Source organism: Coturnix japonica, chromosome Z (assembly GCF_054131305.1).
Source record: "Coturnix japonica strain WE chromosome Z, WE-NBRP24, whole genome shotgun sequence".
NCBI classification, from domain to species: Eukaryota; Metazoa; Chordata; class Aves; order Galliformes; family Phasianidae; genus Coturnix; species Coturnix japonica.
In genome coordinates this window covers 15,099,765-15,121,929 of record NC_140702.1, presented here as the reverse complement: position 1 = coordinate 15,121,929, position 22,165 = coordinate 15,099,765, and the positions used below count along the sequence as shown (strand labels likewise).

The window sequence follows — 22,165 nt, the reverse complement described above, 5'->3', positions numbered from 1 at the left end:
AAAGGTCAACAGTGCCTTAAAACAAGTAGGGAGTGTGTTGTGGAGGAGAAGAAAGAAGTTCACAGGAAAAATCTAGCTTGTTTTGTCTCTTTTTTTCTGCACTGATTTCTTTTTTTCTCCTCATCAGATGCATTAGATTGTCTTCTTCCTTTTCTTTCTTTTTTTCTTTTCTTTTCTTTTTTTTTTTTTTTTTTTCTTCTTAAATAAATTAATGAGAAGGTGAACAAAACTGTGATGGCTTCATTAAGTTTCAGAAGGAAAAAAAAATATGTCTTCAGGGAAAAAATACTGCTTTTTATTAACCAAATTATTGTAAGTATGTCCTGAAGAGTATGGGCATATTTCCACATTATCTCCAATAAAATCCAGGGGAGTTAAGGGACTGCAGTTTGCGATTTTGAAGCTTAGTTTAGATTGAGATGAGAAAAATGCACTTAAGATGTGGATGGGAAAAGACTCATAAGCGTAGTGTGGGAAAGGCATTCTGAAATGTGAAGGAGCTGCTGCTATGAGGAACATGAAGGCCTCCCAGTAGGTGAGGTTTGAGTTCTTCAGCAGCATGTAAGGAAAGCTTTTCAACAAAAGAAAATAAGTAAATTTGCTTAACTTGAAATGCTGTACTGAAGAGAAAGCAAATAAAATGAAAACCTGGAACACAATAGGATTGTGACTTGCCAACAGAGACTGCCTTTTGTAAAGAAAGTGCAAAGCCCCCCAAAATACTCAAGTGAGTAGGAAGAGTTCTGTGGAATTTAGGAAGTGCTGATGTTTACGCTTGCTTATGTAAGCATTGTAGGCAGATTTTAAATTGGGGGAAAAAGAGTGGAAATAACTTTACTTGAATAATCCAGTTTGAGAAGTATTGTAAAAATGAAGAAAAAGTTAAATGCTGTTTTGTTTGTTTGTTTGTTTCCCCAGAGATTAGACAAATCATTTTCCCAACAAATTTACAAATTCTGTGTTAGGAGGAGGCTTGAGAGAAAGCTTTCATCCATCATTCCAGGAACTTTGAAAGCTCATTTCTGTAATGACTACAAGTTGAAATTGTGTTTGATTTCTCTGCTGCTTAGAGCTGGTTTTGTTTTTTCAGAGATAGGAACTGGGGGGAATGCTTGGAAATCTCTGCCCATGAAGAGATTCTGCTGAAATATGTCTTGAAAGGCTTTTTATATCGCAGAGAGGTTTTTGTTAGCCTGGAATATAAGGTGCATGGAAAGAAGCATAGGAGATCTGCCACCCAAATCAGACCCAAGGGGCAGTCTCCCTGATGTTTCCCTCCCCCTGTCATAGTCAAATGAGTGGGAAAACCATTCAGTGGCATTTCCCTACAGTATTCTCGCTGTTCTGTAGTTCAGAATTTTTCCTAAGCAAGTGGCCTTATCACTCACCTCATCTTCCATTCCATGTCTTTTTGAAGAGCCTTTGGTTGGGGTTCTTTAGGATTCCCAGTGGATGTTATCTGCTCCCATCTGTTGGTCATGTTGACTCATTAAATAACTCTGCTAAGTATATAGGCTTTGATTTCTCTTTTACAAAAGCTGCATTGATTCTTCCACAGTGCTGCATTGATCAGTATTCCATCATCAGTTAAGGCCTAGATGTTGATAAAAGGAAGCATAGAGCATGCTTTTTAACTCGGAATGTTTTTTTTTTTTAAATTCAAATTTGTGTGGGACTGGTTTAGGAATGGAAGCTACAAGAATTCTGCAAACTTTTGCTTTCTTTTAGAGAAGATGCATGAATTTCTGTAAACCTGGTAATTCAGTTGAACTCTGGCTCTCTGTGACCTATGTCTCCCTTTGACTGTCTGACAGTTTACTTCATAGGACTATTCTAATCCTCTGGTTTGTAAACTGTGGTCACGGATTCTCTGCACAGAAATAAATAATCTTGGGAGTGTTCTACCTCCTCCAGCTCTTTCATATTACACATTTCCTATTACTAGTACTAAGTTTTGAATAGAAATTTTTAAATTGAAAAGGTACAGCATGGAAAGCAATAGTGATTTTGAGTCTTTGTGTGAAGACTCTCAGGTTTTGGTGGGGCAAATCAGTAAGTAGTTTTGCCTCACATCCTTAGTATTGACCTGCTAGCCAAAAGCACCTCCAGAAAGCATTAGGTGTGAATCTGGGAGCTGGGCAGAGGCAGCCTCTTGAAAGATCCAGGGCTCTGGATAACATTTTCAGTGCACAAATGATGAAGGCAAAGTGACTCCTCAGCAATGCAGGCCCACCTGTAACAGCTGCAGTCTCCTCCAATCTCCCCCTCATTTCCCAAGGGAATGCTGGAGAGAACAGGAAGGGCTAAAGCTGAAAACACGGGTACAGGCAATTCTATATATGAAGAAAAGTGGCAAGCTTAAGAAAAGCCAGAAGGGAAATCATTCACTGTTCCCCATTGGCAGGCATATGCTCAGCCATTCCTGGAAAGCAGGGACATCACACATACTGGTGATGTGGGAATTCATCACTCCAAATGTTCTTCTCCTTCTTTCCCCAGCTTTGTTATTGAACACATCATGCAGTACAGAACATCCCTGTGGTTAATGGGGTCATCTGTCCTGGGAGCACGCTTTCCCTGCTTCTTGTGCATTCTCTGCCTCCTCACTGGGGACTGCAGAGAGAGGGAAAAGCACAGCTCAGCTATAGCCAAAACAGTGCAGTGTTACCAATACAGTCTTAGACACAAATCCAAAGTGCAGCACTGTCCCGGTTGCTGTGAAGAAAATGAACTCTGTACAGCAACCAAAAAGCTCCTCAGACAATGCTGATTTACAGTGAACTTTACAGGAAAAGAATAGAAGGAACAGGAACTTCCAAGAATTCACCTTCAGTTGAAATTTGCATTAATTTTTGAAATGCTTGTTAAAATAAGAATTAATTATTGCTTCAACAAGTTGAAAATAGACTGTAATTCCATCAGTACTGGCTAGGTCTCATTGAAGTTTTACATGACAATTCTTTATCATTCCAGTCATGTTAATTACTGTTATTGTAACTTGTTTCCCTTGTTTTCAGGGTTTCAGATTGTGTCATAAGAACTCATCAAATGGCCTTGAGCTTATGATTTGATGCAAATTTATGTTTCCTGGAAGGATTTCATTAGTGAATCACGTAGTCATAGAAATCATTGTCATCTGAAAAACAGTTGAAGAAGAGTTAGTTCTGTCATATTTATTGTTAGAGAAACAGAAAGAATATGACCAAAACAAACAAAAGAACACACCAAAATCCAAACAAACAAAAACACCCCAAACCCACAACTTGTACAAAACACGTTACTGGCAAATGGTTATTGAAATGATGAAAATAAATGTTTAATCAGAAAGTGCATTGCTGTGATTCCTTTGGGAGAATGTTCATTTTTCTTCTTAGGAAGCTGTGTGCTCAGGCTGATTTGTCCTTCCCAAGAAGAGGGCTACTGTGAGTATAGTGATCTGGATTTTCTGAATGCAGTTATGGAGGGTGCCATTTGCTCTAGTTTTGTCACAGATTAATTGCTATGCTACTCTAGTTTTTAGCAGCTGAGACTACAGAGTAGCTGCACCAGGTGGGCTGCAACATCATAGATTGCTTATTGTGACTCTTCATAGGGATTTTTAGTTTTTTAGTTGCTACCTTAAACTAGCCATTTAAAAGCCAGTGATGTGGAAAATACTCAAAAGATGAGAAGCCCCAAGGAACAGCACTGGAAAAGTCAACGGAAATAAATAAAGTAGGAGTTGAAATTTTTGCTAGGTAACAATGTGCTTTTGATAACAGTGGAAGAAAAACACAGTCAGTAAAGCTGAATTGAATGAAAGCCGCATAGGTAAAGTGTAAAATCTGTATCAGACAGTCACTGGTAAAAAACATCTTGATGAGCCCCTTGGAAAATGACGACTTTAGAGTTCAAGGTCAGTTTGTAGCCAAGTTTCAGCATATTGTCCTTTCACAGCAGTGGAATGCTGCACACTGTAACGCTATCAGCACATCTGAAAAATCTGTAGTAAGGTATTGGCTTGGAATCTTGACATGACACTAAACTCACAGAGATGTTAAAAGCTCTGCTATGAGAACTTTGGATGAATTTCAGGAAGAGCAGAAAGGAGATCAGTAATGTTAGATCTTAACTGTGGTCTTAAATATAAAGTGAATAGAAGAAGGGTGATAATAATCGTTAGAAAGGAAATAGAACAGAGAAGAAATGGTGGAGGTCTGCTTTCTCTTCTCTGCATCTGTAGCTACTCTGTGTGCCTAGTAAGAATGTTTCCCTCTGCACATGGCTTTGTGGTGCTGTGGCAGTCTTACGTTCCTTTTATCCTTTCTACATAAACTTGCTTTTTACTACAAGTTTTCAAGCATTCTCAGTTTTCAGTGGTGTGAAGAATGAAACTTGCATTTTGAGTCAGAAGGTGAAGTCAGACTTGATGTTGCATCAGATGATGCAAAAAGTTGGATGTCACTTTGTCACAAAGTTATCTAGATCAATCTATGTCTGTGACCATGGGTGGTAGGCCCATGGGCCCCTGGCCTCCGACAAATGGGGAGGGGAAAAAGGGAAAGGGGTAGAGAGATGGGAGATGGGCTCAAGGAAACAAACAGAGAAGCAGCAACGATCTAAGGAAGAAAACTTATTTTACTAATTACAATCTAATTGAAATTGAGGCTAATAAATCAAGTAAAATAAGAGAGAAACACACCTGAATTTACAGATGCTTCTAGATGTTTGCAGGGTGAAACTAACCCCACTTCTTGTTATTAGCACCAAAGCTACATATTCTGTTGAAAGAGCTTGCAGGAGAATGTGTGCTCATTTGTCAGTTTTACAACTGCAATACAAACTTTTTGTCAAAGAAACCATTGACTACTGGTGTAGCAGGTAATTTGGAAAATCATGTTGTAAACAGTTATACATCTTCAGATTTAAGAAAACATCTCTTGAAGGTTGTGTTTTGCCTCTGCAGACTTTTATCATACAGCTTTGTATTTCATGTGAGCTGTCATCTGATTTTTCAAGTTGGTTGTGGCATATATTATTTCTACTAAAAAATGGATGATGACAGAAGATTTCCTCACTTCAGCCAGTGACTTATTCATCATCATCTACTCTCAGGGCTGAGGAAGGACAGGAAGTTTTAGTGGCATGGTAATCATGTGTGATTGCTTCTCTGCTTGAGTTTTCCTATTGGGAAGCAGATGTGTAACGACATTTTAATGTGACTGCATGGTTATGGTAGATGACATCTACCATGAACAGTTATTTGACATCCATCTCATATTATGCTTTTTATTCATCAAAACAATCAAGTCACTTTTAGTGTCTGGGTTTTACAAAGCTGATGAATACAATTTCTTACAGATTTATTAGGTGCTTTGGGCATTTTTTGGAATTTGGGCTGTAATACAGATAGCAGGCTCCTGAAGTATACTTAGTGTACTGCTTTTACAGTGAGTGCAACTCTGCAGGGAAAAATTTGTTTAGAGCTGATGTCCAAAGCTTCTCCTCACACCTTAAAACTGTCATATTAAACTCTTTCTTCTGCAGGAATCTTTATGTTGTCATTTTCTTTAGCTATAGTTCTATTCTTTCAGATAAACTCTTACCTGCTGTGCCTAAAGAAAAGCATCTCCATAATGTCATAATATTAAGCCCCGCTGTTTGCATTTTTCCATACTGTGCTGCCTTACTCCCTTGTTATTCTTTCATTTTGGGGTCAGGCACAGTGGGCTGTTTCTGTAATCCTCCATATATTTTCAGTGCCAGCATGTATTTCCAGAGTGAATGCATCATGCCTCGGTTTCTTTATATATGTTACTCTGAATCTGCAGATCACGTCAGCTAAAATTTTTATTTTAACTTTTACTGCTTCAGGACTTTGAGCTGTGTCTGCTTTATATGTCTGAGCTTTAAAACTTAGTTTGTGTGCAAGATGTGGAGAGTATTTTTACATTTTTCAGCATTTGTGCCTAGCAACATGGAATACTGGAAGAACTCAAAAGGAGAATCCTGGATAATTTTTTACCTCATTTTCCTCATTTCAGCAGTTCCAGCTGATGCGACTGTAATATGGATGGCTTTTTAGACTTTATACTACCTGAGACATAATTTTCTTACCTCAGCTAAGCAGTCTGATGCACCCAAAATTTCCTTGCTTCTGAATATTTGTGTAATAAAAGCTTAATCTGCAATATCTGCAGTAAATGGAAAGTTTAAGAAAGGCCTCTTAGCTAAACCCAAACCATCTGAAATTAATAAAATATAACAGTGGAAGAGATGTTTTCTAGTATAGAAATCATATCTTTTGAAATTATTATTTTTTTTTTTTTTTTCCCTGAGAAACAATTCTCTTTGAAATCCTGGTTGACTAAAGTTGGAGATCAGTGTGATAAAATTCAGTTTCAGATGGTACAAGTTGGAATATTGTCTACTGTTCTGTAGTTGTTTGACTACTGAGTGCAAGTGTGACAATTTATACATACGTAAGAAAAGATGTTAACTCTGTTTTAGAAAAAAAAAGGTGTTTAATGCACAGTTAATTATTGATAAAAACTTATGTGATTATTCTGAATTTTCACTTTTGTGTAGTTTAGTAGAACTGGAAATTAATGTTGCTGCATTTTATCCCCAATTCCAGACCCTTTTATTTGCCTGTTGTAAGTGCAGGTTGCATTATGCTGCATGGTACCACTGTAGAGCTCTAGGTCTCCCTGGGGTCACCATCCTGCCAGAGGAAAAACCTTGAGAGAATGCAGCAGTTACTGTTTTATTACTTCAGTAAATTGACTTAAGTTGTTCTGATATAACCTGTGTAAAAGACATTTTAATCAAGATGGAAGACACTGTTTTAGTGATCTGCATAATTTCTGTCAGCTGCTGGAGCAATTGTTTTCAGTCATAAACCAGTACAGGGAAATTGATCAGTGCTGCTTTAACATCACAAGGGATCAGCCTGCTCACATGAGCTAGCAGAGTAAAGCCATTGTTTGAACTCCTTTAGTATCCAAAACACGTTCTGAGTGCAGCACAGAAATATCAAGTTTTGTTCTTTTTGATTAGGGAGTGGTTTCACTTCATTCCTATTATCATACCTTAGATGATGAAAACTTATATAATGTGGTGAGTATTTTACAATGTAAAACAATACAAAAGTTCTCCAAACCACAGATCTTCATATTAGTTAACCTAAAACTTTATGAACTGTGAAGAACTTTTGCTTTATTTCTTGAGCCAGCAGCTTGGAAGAAATAGGGTGGCTTTCTTCTTGTGTCATTGTATTTCAATAAAATTCCTTTTTGCTAGTTCCAGAAAACCTTTCTCCAAAGGTGTAGTGCTATTGCTTTATATGATTTTAGAATGTCCTTCTGTGACTCTGTTGTCAGTCCTTTGACTGATGTTAATCTGCTTATTCATATAAGCAAACATCTGAAGTTCAAAATCGCAAAGGTATAAGTGATGCCTAGCTCCTTCTAAAACACAATGGTGTAACAGATCATGTCCAACTGATAACTTGAACTACTGAGTCCCATCAGTAAGCTGCCTTCCTTGGTGCCACAATATGTATATATTGTTACATAATTTTAAGATTTTGTGAGTGCTTTTCTAATCCCACACTCTCCTCACATTAGGAAATAATGCGAAGAAGTACACAGAAAGAGTTAGGAAAGAAAAGATTTGAGTCTGCCTTGAAAAGAAGTTAAACAAATCCAACACAGAAACTTGTACCAGTTTATTCAAATCCACTGGAAAGATTTCTGTGGATTTCAGTGGCCTCCCGTGATAATGTTGTAATTTGTAACCATATATATATGGCATATGCAGTAAAAGAGAATTTATGTTTATAAATATGTTTATGTGTACTTTTGTATAGGTAATTACATATTTTATATTGCAGCTATCACACAGAATGACCTAACTCACTCTTGATAAGCCCATGAGGAAAGTCACCATATGTAACACGGTGAACTGTTCCTTTTAACTTTGGGTGTATGCATGAAATGTTCTGTGCCCTCACAGATTCTGTATTAAGTAGAGAAGTTGAAAAGCATCACAAGAAGTATAAAATGGAAAGTATAGATATATTTGTTCAACAATTTGAACAGTATTTGCACAGAAACTTAATGGAATCACAGAAATTTGGACTTCTGTGTCCTTCAGGCCCAACCCCAGCTTCTGCAGGGATACCCAGAGCAGGGTGTCCAGGCCATGTCCAGGCAGTTTCAGAGATCTCCATGGAGTCTGTCCCAGTGCCAGTGCTCCTTCACCCACACAACACAGAAGTGCTGCCTGATGGTTCAGGGTCTGCATCCTGAGTTTCAGTTTATGCCCATTGCCTCTGGTCCTGGCATAGGAAACTACTGATAAGAGCCTGGCTCTGTTGTCTGTGCACCCTCCCCTCAGGTGTTTATGGGCATGGATGAGATTCCCTTGAACCTCCTCATGATTCTGAAAAATAAACAATGAGAAGCATGTTTCTTTTGTTGACTTTTCCCATATAGGGTGTAGTCATTCAGTGTTAATCTCATATTTGTTTTGATTAATAAAAAAGGAGTTTAGTAAAAAAGTCAAAATGTTGAGCCAGGAGGATCAGTGTGGAAGACAAAAAGCTGTGGGGCTGTAAAGGATCTCATGGTTGGGAACTAGACAGATACCAGATATGCAGAAGTAATTTCCTTGCTTTATTCTCCTGCTGTGTTTTTTGCACACTAGGGCAGTTCTGCTACCAGCTGCCTGACTGATTTTGTATTAGAGATGAGATTTTTACAAGATGCAGGAGCTCTTAGCAGCTGCCAAGAGTAGTTTGAGTTAGCTTCAGAGCATCTTTGTGCTTACTTCTGGTGAGGATGAAATGCACTGTGCACATATCTGCCTGTCCATGTCATGACTTCACTCTGTCTCTGCATGCAGTCTTCCCCTCCACCCACTGACCCTCTCGAGGTTCCTGCTGGCAGACTAATGAGGGCTTCTGCTTCTGCAGATTCCTAAGAAATAACGGATGCCAATGCAAATATGCTTTTTGGGTTTGGTCCTTTACTACTAAGTCTGGCAGAAGTCCCAGAGAAGCTACTGGGAGTTTTGATTAAGAACAGAGTTCAGATCCAGGGCCACTGTTCGAGTTTCAGCACAGATCTTCTGATATTGCTACCTAACTGCTGTGATCTGTAAGAACTAGAAAATGGATGCTAGGAGGTGTTTTGGTTACTCAGTTTGGAATGGTCAAAAAGTGAGGCTTAAGTAGCTGATGAAGGGCATACTAGATTTTGGAGTTTTAATTATTTTGACAGTATTGGACAGCACAGAAATTATATGTTAGAAAGAAAAAAATAATTTCAAATTATTGCTGAAATTGAAATGAAGTAAACGTGAAGTTTGGAAGTACTTAATAGTTTACCTGCCTTAAGTCTTCTGCTTTGTCTGACTTAATCAGTATTAGTTATGCAACACCTATAAAGCTATAAATACTCTAATAAAGATTATGTAGAGAAGAATACTCCAGGTACTATCAGACATGGCCTTTGCTGTAGCTGATCAGCAGCAGTCTGTGCTCAGGCTTGCAAAATACTGGAGCGCCAAAGGAAATGTGGTTTATTCCTTTTCAGCGTAGTAGGTCTGTGTTATAAGAAATGGCAGTAAATTCTTTCTCAAGAGATGATGATTCATGTGAATGAATGCCTGTCCTGTTTTTTAATTGTTAAAAGATACTGTGATTTACAGTGTCCCATTGAAAACACTGTATAAGCTGAAGAGTAGTAGTTTCATTTTCTATTTTTTATGAATAAAAGCCAGAGATCTGAAGAGGGGGAAACTGTGTTTATTCCACTCCACAGAGAGACCTCCAGTAAATAGTTACTGGCGGGGATTTTAGTTTATTATCAACTCAAATGGAGTATCAGGATAGTCTAGACAGTCATCTGGAAAAGTGTTTCTTGCAAGCTAGAAGTGGTTTTTAAGTTTTTTTTCTTAAGAGCCATGTATGAAACAGTTATTTTTCTTCATTTCATTACATTAACAAAAGAATTCAGCTGCATGTCTGTGGCTTTCATAGGATTTCTGTTCTGCTAGCACTATTTACATTTTTTTTTATTTTTTATTTTTTTAAATTTATGCAGGAGTGTCTTATGAAATGTTTTTTCTCTTCTGTTTTGGGCTTGTACACTTTCTTTAAAGCAGTTTCTGAGAAGAATCACGGTTAAATGGGGAGTCCATGGGGCTGCAGGTCATCCACTCCTGTCTGACCTCAGCAGGGGCTCTTCTGTGTGTGATGGTGCCTGACTTTCCTTTGCCTCAGAACTATGGCCAGCTGGGGTCTAAAACGTAGACGCTGTCTCCTTTTTGATCTTCCTTCTTGTTTTTGGCCAGAAAATGTAGTATGCAGATTGCCAATGGATATCTCCACAGAATTTTGAATTAAATTTAACTGCTTTTCATTTTGTAGCAATTGAAAAAATGTATGTTTTCACCTTTAAATTGTTCTCTGTTCTTTTGGCTAACTGAGAAATGTCCCAGCGTTACATGATGAGATCAGAGTTTCTGAGAATAATTAAGCATTTTCTCTGGACCTGTTCTCTAATTCTTCTTCATGTGAGTAGTCTTAACCAGAATAAGCTGGCTTGCTCTCATTAGTGGGGTTGTCTGCTGGTATATGCATAATGACTCCCAGAGGGGCTTGGGGGTGTTGGATTAGGAGAACAGTTACACTGTTCTTCACCACTCTTAAAAAGTTTGTAACACCTGAAAGATTGAATCTTAACATTTCCTCCTTACTGGCAAGACTTTGCATTCTATATACTATAGAACTATACTGAACAACATTAATTTCAGAGGGAAAGCAGGGCATGACAAAAAGATGTGGAAGATAAAATTGAAATTTTAACATTGAGGTCCAGAAACATGGCTTACTTCCTTTGCAATCACATGGCGAGGCACCACCTTCTACGTTTTCTGGGATATGAAGGAATAAGAATATGATGTGCACTTGTCTGTCTATCCAGAGCACACATTATAATGCTACATTTATCATTATGTTTTTATTATTTTTTTATTAATGATATATTTATCATTATATTTTTATTTCTGTTATGAGAGCAAATCCTGGCTTGTCCCTGAAATCTGAATACAGGGTTTTGTGCAGAGTACAGAGCTTCAACAGGAGGAAGGAGATGCCTTTGTATCATTTAAAATTGGGCATTCTGCTGTCAGGCCATAATAGAAATCCTTCTGTGCTCTCATGTCTAACCTACAAGGCTTTGTTAGTAGTATGTCATACTCTCTAGTGAGAGTTCATTCTTACTGAACTGCAAAAACTGATTTAGATTATAAAAAGCTAAATAAGTGTATAAAGTGAAAGGCATTTACTTTTTGGCTTGTAGAAATGAGGTTGAAGGTGGAAATCAGTTTGGTAAAAGACAGGAAAGCCTATGGGTGCAATTTCTTTGCTTTTTTTAGAAAGACTCCAAGGTTGACAAGCAGAGGTGATGTAGGCTTTGCTGCAGTTCTGTTTCAGAGGTTGGAAAGAGCTGCTGATGTTTGCTTCAATACCAAGGCCCAGTACTGACATATTGAAGGTTGCAGCTTCACTCTGGTCTTTCAGTATTTAGTGTAATAAGGTCTTATCCTACTCTGCGTGGTAGAGAGGAATAGCCCTGTTTTTCCTTCCACTGAAGATTTGAAGTGTGAGTCTTTAGATTTTAGTGAGCAGGGGTGTTACTTGCCCTGCGATAAATAGTTCTGGATGAGCATGGATTGTAGATCAGAATGCTATTTGCTGGGGATTTTTGTAGCTCAATCTGAGAAAACAAGCAAGAGTGGTGAGCAGAAGGATGCAGTTACTTCATTGTTTTTTAAATCTGTGAACACCTCAGCACAGTAAAGATGTAAGAAGCTATTCACACTGGGATAGTAAGCATAAACTGCTGAGCTTTGCAAAAAAAAATAATTGTAATTTCTCATCTGGGCACATTTTGTGCAGCTTCTTAGAATAACTGATACTTCCTAGTTCGTCAGCTTATGTATTTGTGTGTAGAAATGTTTTGTGAGGGCAAAATATCCAACCTCGAATGCAGACTTTGTTTATATAGGAATGGTATATCTGGAAGTATACTGATATCCATGTATCTATAAGAAGGTCACAAACTGACAATGGAGACCTTGCTGGAACCAAGATACAGGAATTGTTACTTATCAGCATTTTTTCTTTTTATTTATTTATTTATTTATTTATTTATTGCCATCTGTGTATGACACTGCAGTTGCATATAAAAGAAGCTTCTTCCAAGACTTTTTCCCAGTATTGTTTTGCTGTTCATGGGATTCTGTTGCTTTCAAAAGGAAAATACTTGTGTAAGTCCATCTTACACTGTATTTCTTTCTCTCCTTGTGTGTTTATGTTTTTAAAAGTATATCTTACATTTTAAACCATTTTTCTTGTTGTTTATATTAATTACAAAAAATAGCACTTATTTCAGAAGTATGGTTGATTATCTGTTACTTTGCTGTCCTTTCCCAAAGATCTGCAGATACTACTACAAAACTTCTACTGTCCCTTGTCTGCTTAAAACTGACATAATATCAATTATAATAAAATGGGTGTGCAAACTCAGGAATGTTGGTTTTGGAAAAGAGTTGCTTTCCCTCTTCCAGCATAAGGAAAATGAGAATGTGCTTAGAATGGACATGACAGCAGTGCTGGTGGAAACTGGAATTTTGCTAAAAGCTACAAAGCCCACATAGACTGCTGTATTAAACATGTCATTTTCTTTCTTTTTTTTTTTTCTTTTTTTTTTTTTCCCTCTTTAATTTAGAGTTACCCTCCACTCACTTTTTAATTGCCATGTGTGTATAAAGTTGCCTAATCAATCACAGGAATTTGTTTGATGGAAAGTCTTGCATCACAGCACTTGGTCAGGAATAGTCTTGTGGGACCAGTAGAGTAGTTGTAAGAATTAAACCTGAAAATGGAAGCTGTCAGCTCTATGAAAACATTCAAGGCTTCATGATACATTTAGCATAAGTATTAAAAAACTTTTTAAACTAAACAATTCTTCTTCAGTGCTACATATCAAAATAAATTTTATAAAAATCCTTGTTTCATTCAGTGACCACAGAATCTTGTGGGGATTTGTCTCAACTTTTGGGAGTTACCTGTGATTTAAAATGTTTAAAAGACTTCAGTGTTCATTATTTATATGAATCATAAGCCTAATTAGGGACTTGACATACAGATTTTCTTGAATTAAAAAAAAAGAAAAAGGAAGTGGAAAGGAGGTGGCTCAGACGTTACTACCCAGGCTTTGGTTTATATGAACATCTTAGTCTAAATAGCTGTACTGCCCATAGATTATTTTTTCCAAGAGAAATTAATAGCTTTGCCAAGTCTCTTTCATTTTCCAAGAGACTAGCTCTCATTTCCAGCCAACAATCTTTTTTCCACAATTTGTTGGATGTCACCTTTGAAAAAAATGCTTTTTATTTATATCAAGCCTGAATCAGAACAATTCATCTAACTTCTTGTTACCTTTGAAATCTCCCTTATGTTGATCCCTTGTTGTTGGCAGCTACGTATTACTGCAGAAAAGAACAAATTTTCTGTAGTTGGATGGTTAAAAAATATTGAGGGAAAAACAATTCTAGATAATCTAGATAGTTGAACAAACACATATACTTTTGTAGCATTTAATCTTTTTGCATGCTCTGAGTTATGATGGTGGAGTTCAATAGGAAGGATAATGTTTGTGTATCCATACATTCCAGGTTTGTGGTCTGAACTCAATTTCTGCCATGGGTAATATCAATCATTTCATGCTTGGATGAAAATTTAATCAAGATAAAAAGTGGTGATGTCCCATTTTTTTTTCATGAATCTGGGTAGTGCTCCATTTCTGTTGGTTCAGTGGGAGAATGGGGGGTGTGCCGTGCTCTACCACTATGTAGAGTCATGGATTGTGTTATTTGTCACTGCAGGAGGACAGAGGTCAACTACACCTTTAATTTTCAAAATATTTAGATTAATGTTGCAAGTGATGAAATTCTGATACTGAAAAATCTAATCAGCATTCAAGAGCAGGTGCTGCAACAAGTAGCAAAAATAAATATCTGTTTCTTGGAGACTTTGGAATGTTAATGGAGTTTTTGGGAAAGTTATCCACAGCATCCTACCAGAGCTGTAATGGAGGCAGTCGTAGCTGCAGCACAGTTTGGTTTGGAGCATCATCTGACAGCATGAGCGTAACTGCAGATGTTTGCCAAAATAGTAATGATCTGCTCACCTGGACATCATTCACTGTGCCACTATTTTGTGTCAAAATGGAGTAGTGTTCTTTATACACAAATGGTGGATAACAACCTTTCAGCCTTCAAATCCTTGATTTTTGAGTATCACGTTGTTTATCTAACAGTGCTCATGTATGAAATAGATTTTTGAGGTATCCGTAATTTTGAGGTAATCAGATGTACTATATTTGAGCCTTTAGTTGAAGTGGGTGCTAGATTGATTTATTTTCTGATCACCTCATTAGTATTTGCTAGATCACATCTGTGAGAGAATGGGTCAGTGTGCAGTCATTTTGAAAGGCAATTACACTGTATACAGAAGTAAAACAGGTTTTCCCCAATTCTAGGTTTCGTATTCTAATTGACAGAGCTGGGGAGACATATTCATAAATATTTTGTTCACTTCTTGTGTGAATTGGACTGATCAATGTGCTTAATGTTTTTGGTATTATACTTTGAGTTACTGAAGTATCAATATTCTAAATAGCTTATAGTTGAAACTATTTACATCCAGATACATTACTTCCTCATTTAGGTACGGTTATATGGAGTTTTGTTTGAGTAAAAATGATGAAGAGTCTTCACATTTTCTTCCTGCTAATCTTTCTAGCACTCAAAGTGAAGTATAGGACTTATTTTAATATGTTGCTCCAGTGCTACAGACATTCAGCCTTACGGAGCTTTTACGTATGTGGGGTTTGTGTGGGTGCAGGGCACTGCAGCTGCACCTCCAGTAGTACTGTTGGTCTTCACACTGAAATGACATTTCATGATCTTGGAAGCTTTAAGTTAAAATTGCAATCTGTGAGAAGAAACATCAGTTTTTTGTCTTCTTCCATATAATCTGTAAAGGACATTCCAGCAAGTTAGGTACCTTTTTTTCCTATCATTTTTCTTTCTGTCTCACTGTTTTAACTTTCCAGTTATGTACACTAATTAATTAAAGTACAAATTGAATTAGAAGTAACTTTTTTTTTTATATTTTTCTTCTTATTTTATTTTTCTTTCCCTTTTCCAAATTGGACTGATGACAAAGATTTCAAGAACATTGACTGTCATATGTAGTCTGTGTGAATGCAGAAAATACACTTCCACAAAGGCATAGATATACTGTGGTACAGCTATTTCCAGATCTTTTTTTTTTCTTTTTTTTTTTTTTTTCCTTCCTTTCCCCTTAACGTTCATGCCAAGAAAAAGTGTGTCTTATAAAATTTAATGATAATAAGAATTTTGATTGTTGATAAAGACTGTCATTCTTCAAGTGATGGTGCATACTGAATACAGCTTTCTGAGGTTAAAGAAAATGACTAACACGTATGTGCTGAAAATCACTTTATTTCACCAAGACAGTTACCCTTTCTAAGCAACAAATGATTTGTAACATATGTTCTAACATATGTTCTTTCTGGCAAAGTTATTCCAGCAGCAAAGTTGGGTAAAGAGCAAATAAAGAAATACCTGAGAATAAAACAATATGAAAAAGATGATTGATTTATAAATTCAGGAATTTGAAGATCAGATGGACCATTAAAATAATCTGTCTGATTGGCTATGTAAGGAAGACCATACTCTATCTCAGGGTAAATTGTGAATCAAATCTACAGGTTCAATTGAAACTACGAAGTATCTTCAGGCTTCTCTCTTGTCTCAATGTATTTGATTCACTTAAGTAAATATATGCTATGTTACCATGTATCTTTGTATAAACAGCTGTACATTACTCTCAATCCAAGCATTCTTTCCTTCCCTTTTTATTGTGAAACCTTATGTCTCTCGTCTTCTTAGGTTGGAGGACCAGCCATTGCTCACTTCTTGCTAAAGGTCTTTAGACTTCATTTTGGATAATCTGAATGCATTAAGGTGTTTAAAATTAATGTATTTGTAGTGGATACAAACCATATTATTTTTTAAATACTAGTAAAATATTAGTATTAGTATAAACCATACTTCTGAAACTTCTCATTACTCTTCTGACTCATTGCGCAATAGGTAGATTGCTCTGAAAATAATGCTTCCTGTTTATTTGTGTGGAAACTACTACAAAGATCACAATAACACTACATAAGAGAGAAAATCCTCTTCTATAGAGCACTGATTTTCAACACAGTCACCACCACTAGCTATGCATTTTCACCAGTGATGAATAGAAGGAAATTCTTTACTCAGAGGACAGTGAGGCCAGCTGCCCAGAGAAGCTATGGTGTCCCATCCCTGGGACATCCCTCAAGGCTGAGCTGGATGGGGCCAAGAGTAAGGAATACATGACCGTCTGTCATGTTTAAGTTTTGCTTAGTTGCCCTCTGGGAATATATCCATGCCCATGTGGGTTTGTAAAGAATTCCATCTGAGAAGTTGGACAGCGTTTGTTGTTACCATACAGATCAGTGTGCCTCCAGAAGTCATGCTTTCTTGTGTTACTGAAAACCTTACTCTTGATAATGATTGTATATTAGTTTTATGCCACTGGATCATAGATGATATTTCAAGGTTTTCCTATGCACCTCCCTTTTATCTTCAGCTTCATAATTTTGATTATTTGCATTATAGTCATATTAACAGTGTATATAATGTACTTGACATTAGAATGAGAGTCTGTTCATTGAACAGCTAGTAGTAAAATTTTTTTCGATACATATGCAGCTGATTACTTTCTTTGTGTGACATAGGGAATGCTTTTACAGATGATATTAGGCCATAAATAATGATACAGCCAATTGCTAAAGAACACAGTACTGTTTTCCAAGAATGAAATAGCGTTGTCATTGAGTTCAATAGCTAAATTCCCATTTGCTTTCACTGGGGCCAGGATTTAATTCTATTTTATTCAGATCTTGAATTCTGAATAGTTCTGTTTTTCTTCTGATAGCAGTCTGACCATTGCTGATGATTTGCAGGTTAAATATGGTCTATCACATATTTCCTCAATTTTATGACACCTGAGTAAACTTTATATGAATGAAATATACAGTCATAGTCTGTGATAGGGTCTTCCTTACACTTCTTAAATGAAATCCAGATGACTGCAGTGAGTTAATGGAATTTAAATCTTATAGTTGGAGTTTGTGTTTTAAATATTTGTCATTCTCATATGAGGCTCCTGCTTGATGAAATTGTTGTTTTTTCTCAGTCATCAAGGTATGATTTAGGTATCTCTAATTTGGCAGAGACCTTGGAGTTAATAAAACTGAAACTGTTGTGAAGCATCCTGTGTTCCAGTATGTTGGAAGAAAGATCACTGAAACCAAACTTCAATGAACAGGATTTTCTCTCTGTGATGAACATTTTTTGTAGGTGCCCCCTCTCACGAAAAAAAACAAAAACATTCAAGGCCAGGCTGGATGAGATTGTGAGCAACCTGGTCTGGAGGGAGGTTGTCCCTGCCTATAGCAGGGGGTTGGAATGGGGTGATCTTACAGGTGCCTTCCAACTCAAACCATTCTATGGTTCTATGATTTTATTTAAAGTACTGGTTTGGTTACCTGATGGACAGGTATTGCTCTAGTGCAGAATTCTGAAAATAATATTCTTATGAAAGTCAAGAGACATGAAAATTCACAGTCCCTTCAGGATATTGATGATACATTAATCTTGTTTGGCACACATACAATGCCTGTTATTATACATTTTTCTTACAGATACTTACATACTTGCTTAACTTTGTTAATGTGAAGAACCCAATTGAAAATATTTTCTATTGTGCATAAATAACTGTCACAAAGTCTTTCCCAAAGAGAGACTGAATGAACCCTGTCAAAGACAGGGAGCAGAACATCTATTTCTCTTTGAGCTAGCTTTTACTTTAGAAGACTTATTTCTTAGTCCAAGGAAAATTTAACATGAGGTATACTAGGAGGAATGTTTTCTCCTTTTGCAAACACATAGAAACTCTGATTTTATTCTTCAGGATGAATCTATAAAGTATCAGCTATAGCCTGCTTCTGAGTCTATTTGCATACCAAAGAGCAGAAGGCAGTATGTGTCTTAGAAATCAGATTTGGAATCTCTTTTTATTAGGAAAAAAAGCATTAGAACAGGACAGGATAACTCAGAGAACATAACCCCACTGCTATGTCTTTTTTCACATGACTGTGTCCTGTGGAAGCTTTGCACTTTCTTGTCCCCTCCCCCTGCCCCCCTTAAAGTTTCCATAAGGATATGAAATCTGAGTCAGAGCAACCATCTGTTTCTCATTTGTTGCTAGAGAATTTGAACTAATTGTTCCCAGTTTGTGTTTCCTCATAAGGTCAGAAAAATCCTTCTTTATATACAGGTTGAACCCAAATAACTAAATCATTTAAAGGAATTCGATCTGGAGTATATTTTCATACTGTTTGTATGTTGTGTTTAGTGAGCTGAATATAGCTTGAATAGTCTGTGTTGGTTTATCTTATTCCTCTGAAAGTAAATGGTATTCTAATTAGTCCTCTGCATGCTGTGCTTTTTTGCATTAAACATTCCAGCAGGATTCTGTGGCAGTCTCTGGCAAGGCCTCGATCAAAGTAGACTGAACAAATGTGTCGCTTCTGTGTTCTGGAGCTTCTTCCCATCTACCACAATGAATTTACTTAGGAGCTGGTCCTTGTTTGCCTGTTCTTTCCTAGTTTGTTAGCTTGTTTGTTTAAAAAACCCTTTTACTTATGGATTTTACTGATCTTAATTATTTAGCTGCCTTTTGTTACTCACACCTATCAGAAGGAAAGACACCGAAAGTAAGATAACATTGCACAAATTATTACATTCAGTGGAATAGGTCATGCTACTTCTGTGAGCAGTAAGCTGGTGTAAATTTCCAGGTCCTCCTGCTGTTTCTTAGCATATGTGTTTACTTGGTTGAAAAGAGATTCCTGCTTTATTTACTGCCACACTGCCTCATGTAATACATTGATGTTTCTTCTTTTACAGATTACAGAACAGGTCCTTGTTTCACACAAGTTAATAACCAGATGTGTCAAGGCCAGCTAACTGGAATAGTTTGCACGAAAACCCTCTGTTGTGCAACCATTGGGCGTGCATGGGGTCACCCCTGTGAAATGTGTCCTGCTCAGCCTCAGCCGTGTCGTCGTGGTTTCATCCCTAATATTCGCACAGGAGCATGTCAAGGTAAGCCTTCTGGTATAAATTGTGCATGACTATTGTGTTGATGATATACATCTGGAAAGCTCCTCGTCCACTTAAATGAGATCCCTGTTTTCCATGCATGTGTGTTCTAAATCTTACTTTTAACAAGATCCTCTATGCTCTATTTATTCTAGACTTTATTGAGTGTACATACAGAACAAATCCCACGTGCCTGGAAAAAACAGCAACACAATTCCAGTCAAGGAGCCATAAATGTAGAGACTGAAAAGGTCAGAATGCCTGTAGAATGCTGCAGTCAGCTGCTGCAGTAGTGCACCAATTAGGCAACAGGAGTTGCTTTGGCCCTTAAATAATAGATGTATCATTCATTCTATTGAGAATTTCACTGCTTCTTGCCACTGAATACCTTTCTTTCTGAAAAGTATGGCTATTACATAGGATGTTTTAATCCTAGCATTTATATAAAGCACTTGTTGCTCTACTCTAGTTAGATAAATCATCTGAGGTACTTACAGGAAGGATGGAGAGGAATGCTTTATCAGGGAGTATAGTGTAAGGACAAGGGAGATTGGCTTTGACTAAATGAGGGGAGATTTACGTTTGATGTTAGCAAAAATTCATTACTCAGAGGACAGTGAGAACCTGGCACATCTGCCCAGAGAAGCTGTGGGGCCACATCTATGGAGGTGCTCAAAGCCAGTCTGGATGGGATCCTAGGCAGCCTGAGCAGTTGGGGGAGGCAGACCCTGGTTCGGTCTGGGTGGGTTTTAAGGTTCTTTCCAACCCAGGTCATTCTTTAATTCTCTGTGATTCTTTTGTTATTTGCACAGTGCTAGAAAAATGTAGTGGTAAGGAAAGACTTCAGTCTTCCTAACAAATAAAAAAAAAATTTAGTTAGAGAAACAGGGAAACTTTCCTAACTTATCATGCATCTCTTAATGTGATGGTAAGAAACAGGTCACTCCTTCTTGTAGATCTTCACTGTTATGCTTTTATCCTTAAATATAAGCATCTATTATTTTGTTGCTGTTGATGGAATTTACGGAACAAACTGTGTAAACAATGCAGTAATAAGGGTCTTGTTAAGAAGAATATCAAAAAATCACAGAATCACAAGGTTGGAAAGGACCTACTAAATCATCTAGTCCAACTGTCCTCCCATTACAATTGCTACCACAAGCCACTAACCCATATCTTGTAGCTCCTCATCTGATGCCTCCTGAACACTGCCAGAGACAGCAACTCCACCACCTCCCTGGGCAGCCATTCCAGTGCCTGGCCACTCTGAGAGAAAAAACTTTTCCTTTTGTCTAAGTGTACTGCTCTTGTATTAAATAGTTTGGTGCACTCAGCCTGTACATAGACTGCATTGTCTTAGAACCTAACCTTCCCAAGGTGCAGTGGAAACCATGTGGGCAATATATTGAATATATTTTTATTTTGTATAACTTCGATTTAAGACACCATCAACGACCACGTTCTTGGTTGAATTCTTATATCCCACGACACTTTTATGTGTGTTCTGTCTATTCATAGTATCATAGTATCATAGTCTCGTGCAGGTTGGAAGGGACCTTAGAGATCATTGAGTCCAACCCCCGGGATTCGAGCCTCCTGTGTAGCAGAGCAGCACTTCTACCACTTGCGCCACAGGGGGGATTTGAACCCGGACTCCAGTGTTGCAAAGCAGCATTCCTACCACTGCGCCACTGGGGCACACACTATTAATAGTGCAAATTAAGTTTAGCATTAAGAGTGAAGTCACATACTATAAATCAATGTGATTTCATTGAGTTCTGATTGTAACACATACAGTGCATTGATTTTACTGTTGCTTTTTCCTATGTAGTATCTTAGTTCAGTGGCTTAAAACTGCACAAATATAAATGATCAGCAATTTGGCTCTTTCATAGGTACTCTTGTTAAGAACTCTCTGCTAACCTGAGTTGAAAAAATGAGAGAAAAGTGAGATGTTGCAAGATTTTTAATTATTTGGGTTTTTTGTTTGTTTTGTTTTGTTTTTTCTTTTGGTATCCGTTTTCCTTCACAAAGAGTTAATATTGACCTGAAACTAAAATTTGGGCTACTGTCTCAAATTCCTTTGTGGAAATCCTCTGGAATTGTTTTAGCAAAGGCATCTATTTTATTTAAAATACTAAGATAACTTATAAGCAGCATAAATCCCTTCATTTTTCTTCATTTCAAATGTTTTCATTACTGTTTTCTGTATTTACACTGCTTGAAGCATCCACATTCTACAGAGGAGAAATACTCAACTGCACTTTTCCTAAAATATCAGAAATAGTGCTCTGTCTGCTTTTAACAGCTTATGCTGTACTTTTCATCTTGAATTGATTAGTATATTTCAGACATTCTTTTCATAACAATGTCATAAACAGAAACATTGTACTGAAGGCATGCATGTTGGTTGCTACCTCAAAGTCAAACTCTATTGTGTGATGAATATGCTGGCCAGATATAACAAACTTAAAACTTCTGTGCCAAACTAAGCCTGGCATGGCTTCTGGGACTTCATTTAAATTATATGAGAGATCTGTAGAGTTCTTCAGCACCTATGTCTGCAAGACAGTGTTTTCTTTCTCTGCCAGTTTATTGTGTGTGGCAAAAATGTTTAACTTACTCAGTTAATGTAATTGCTGAATTCCACTGGGAAGTGTAAAAACAATGTAGTAGTCTACTGTGTGATGAATGAACAAAGGAAGCTTAAACAACCATTTTTGCTACATTTTTAGCATAGTACTACTGTACAGGAAGATCTCATTGTATTTATGTCAGCAGGAGTTAGTGCGTGATGTTTCTAGATGATAGTAAGGAAAAA

General features: G+C 37.2%; 1 protein-coding gene across 2 annotated transcripts in view; it reads left to right on the top strand.

Moving 5' to 3' along the window:
• The window catches only part of FBN2 (fibrillin 2), a 147,554-nt gene that overhangs the window by 17,010 nt on the left and 108,379 nt on the right, over positions 1 to 22,165 (top strand). For both annotated transcript variants that reach the window (XM_015849661.3, XM_015849660.3), the window contains exon 6: positions 19,150 to 19,347. In XM_015849661.3, the coding sequence (XP_015705147.2) occupies positions 19,150 to 19,347 (198 nt within the window). The remainder of the gene's footprint in view (positions 1 to 19,149; positions 19,348 to 22,165) is intronic.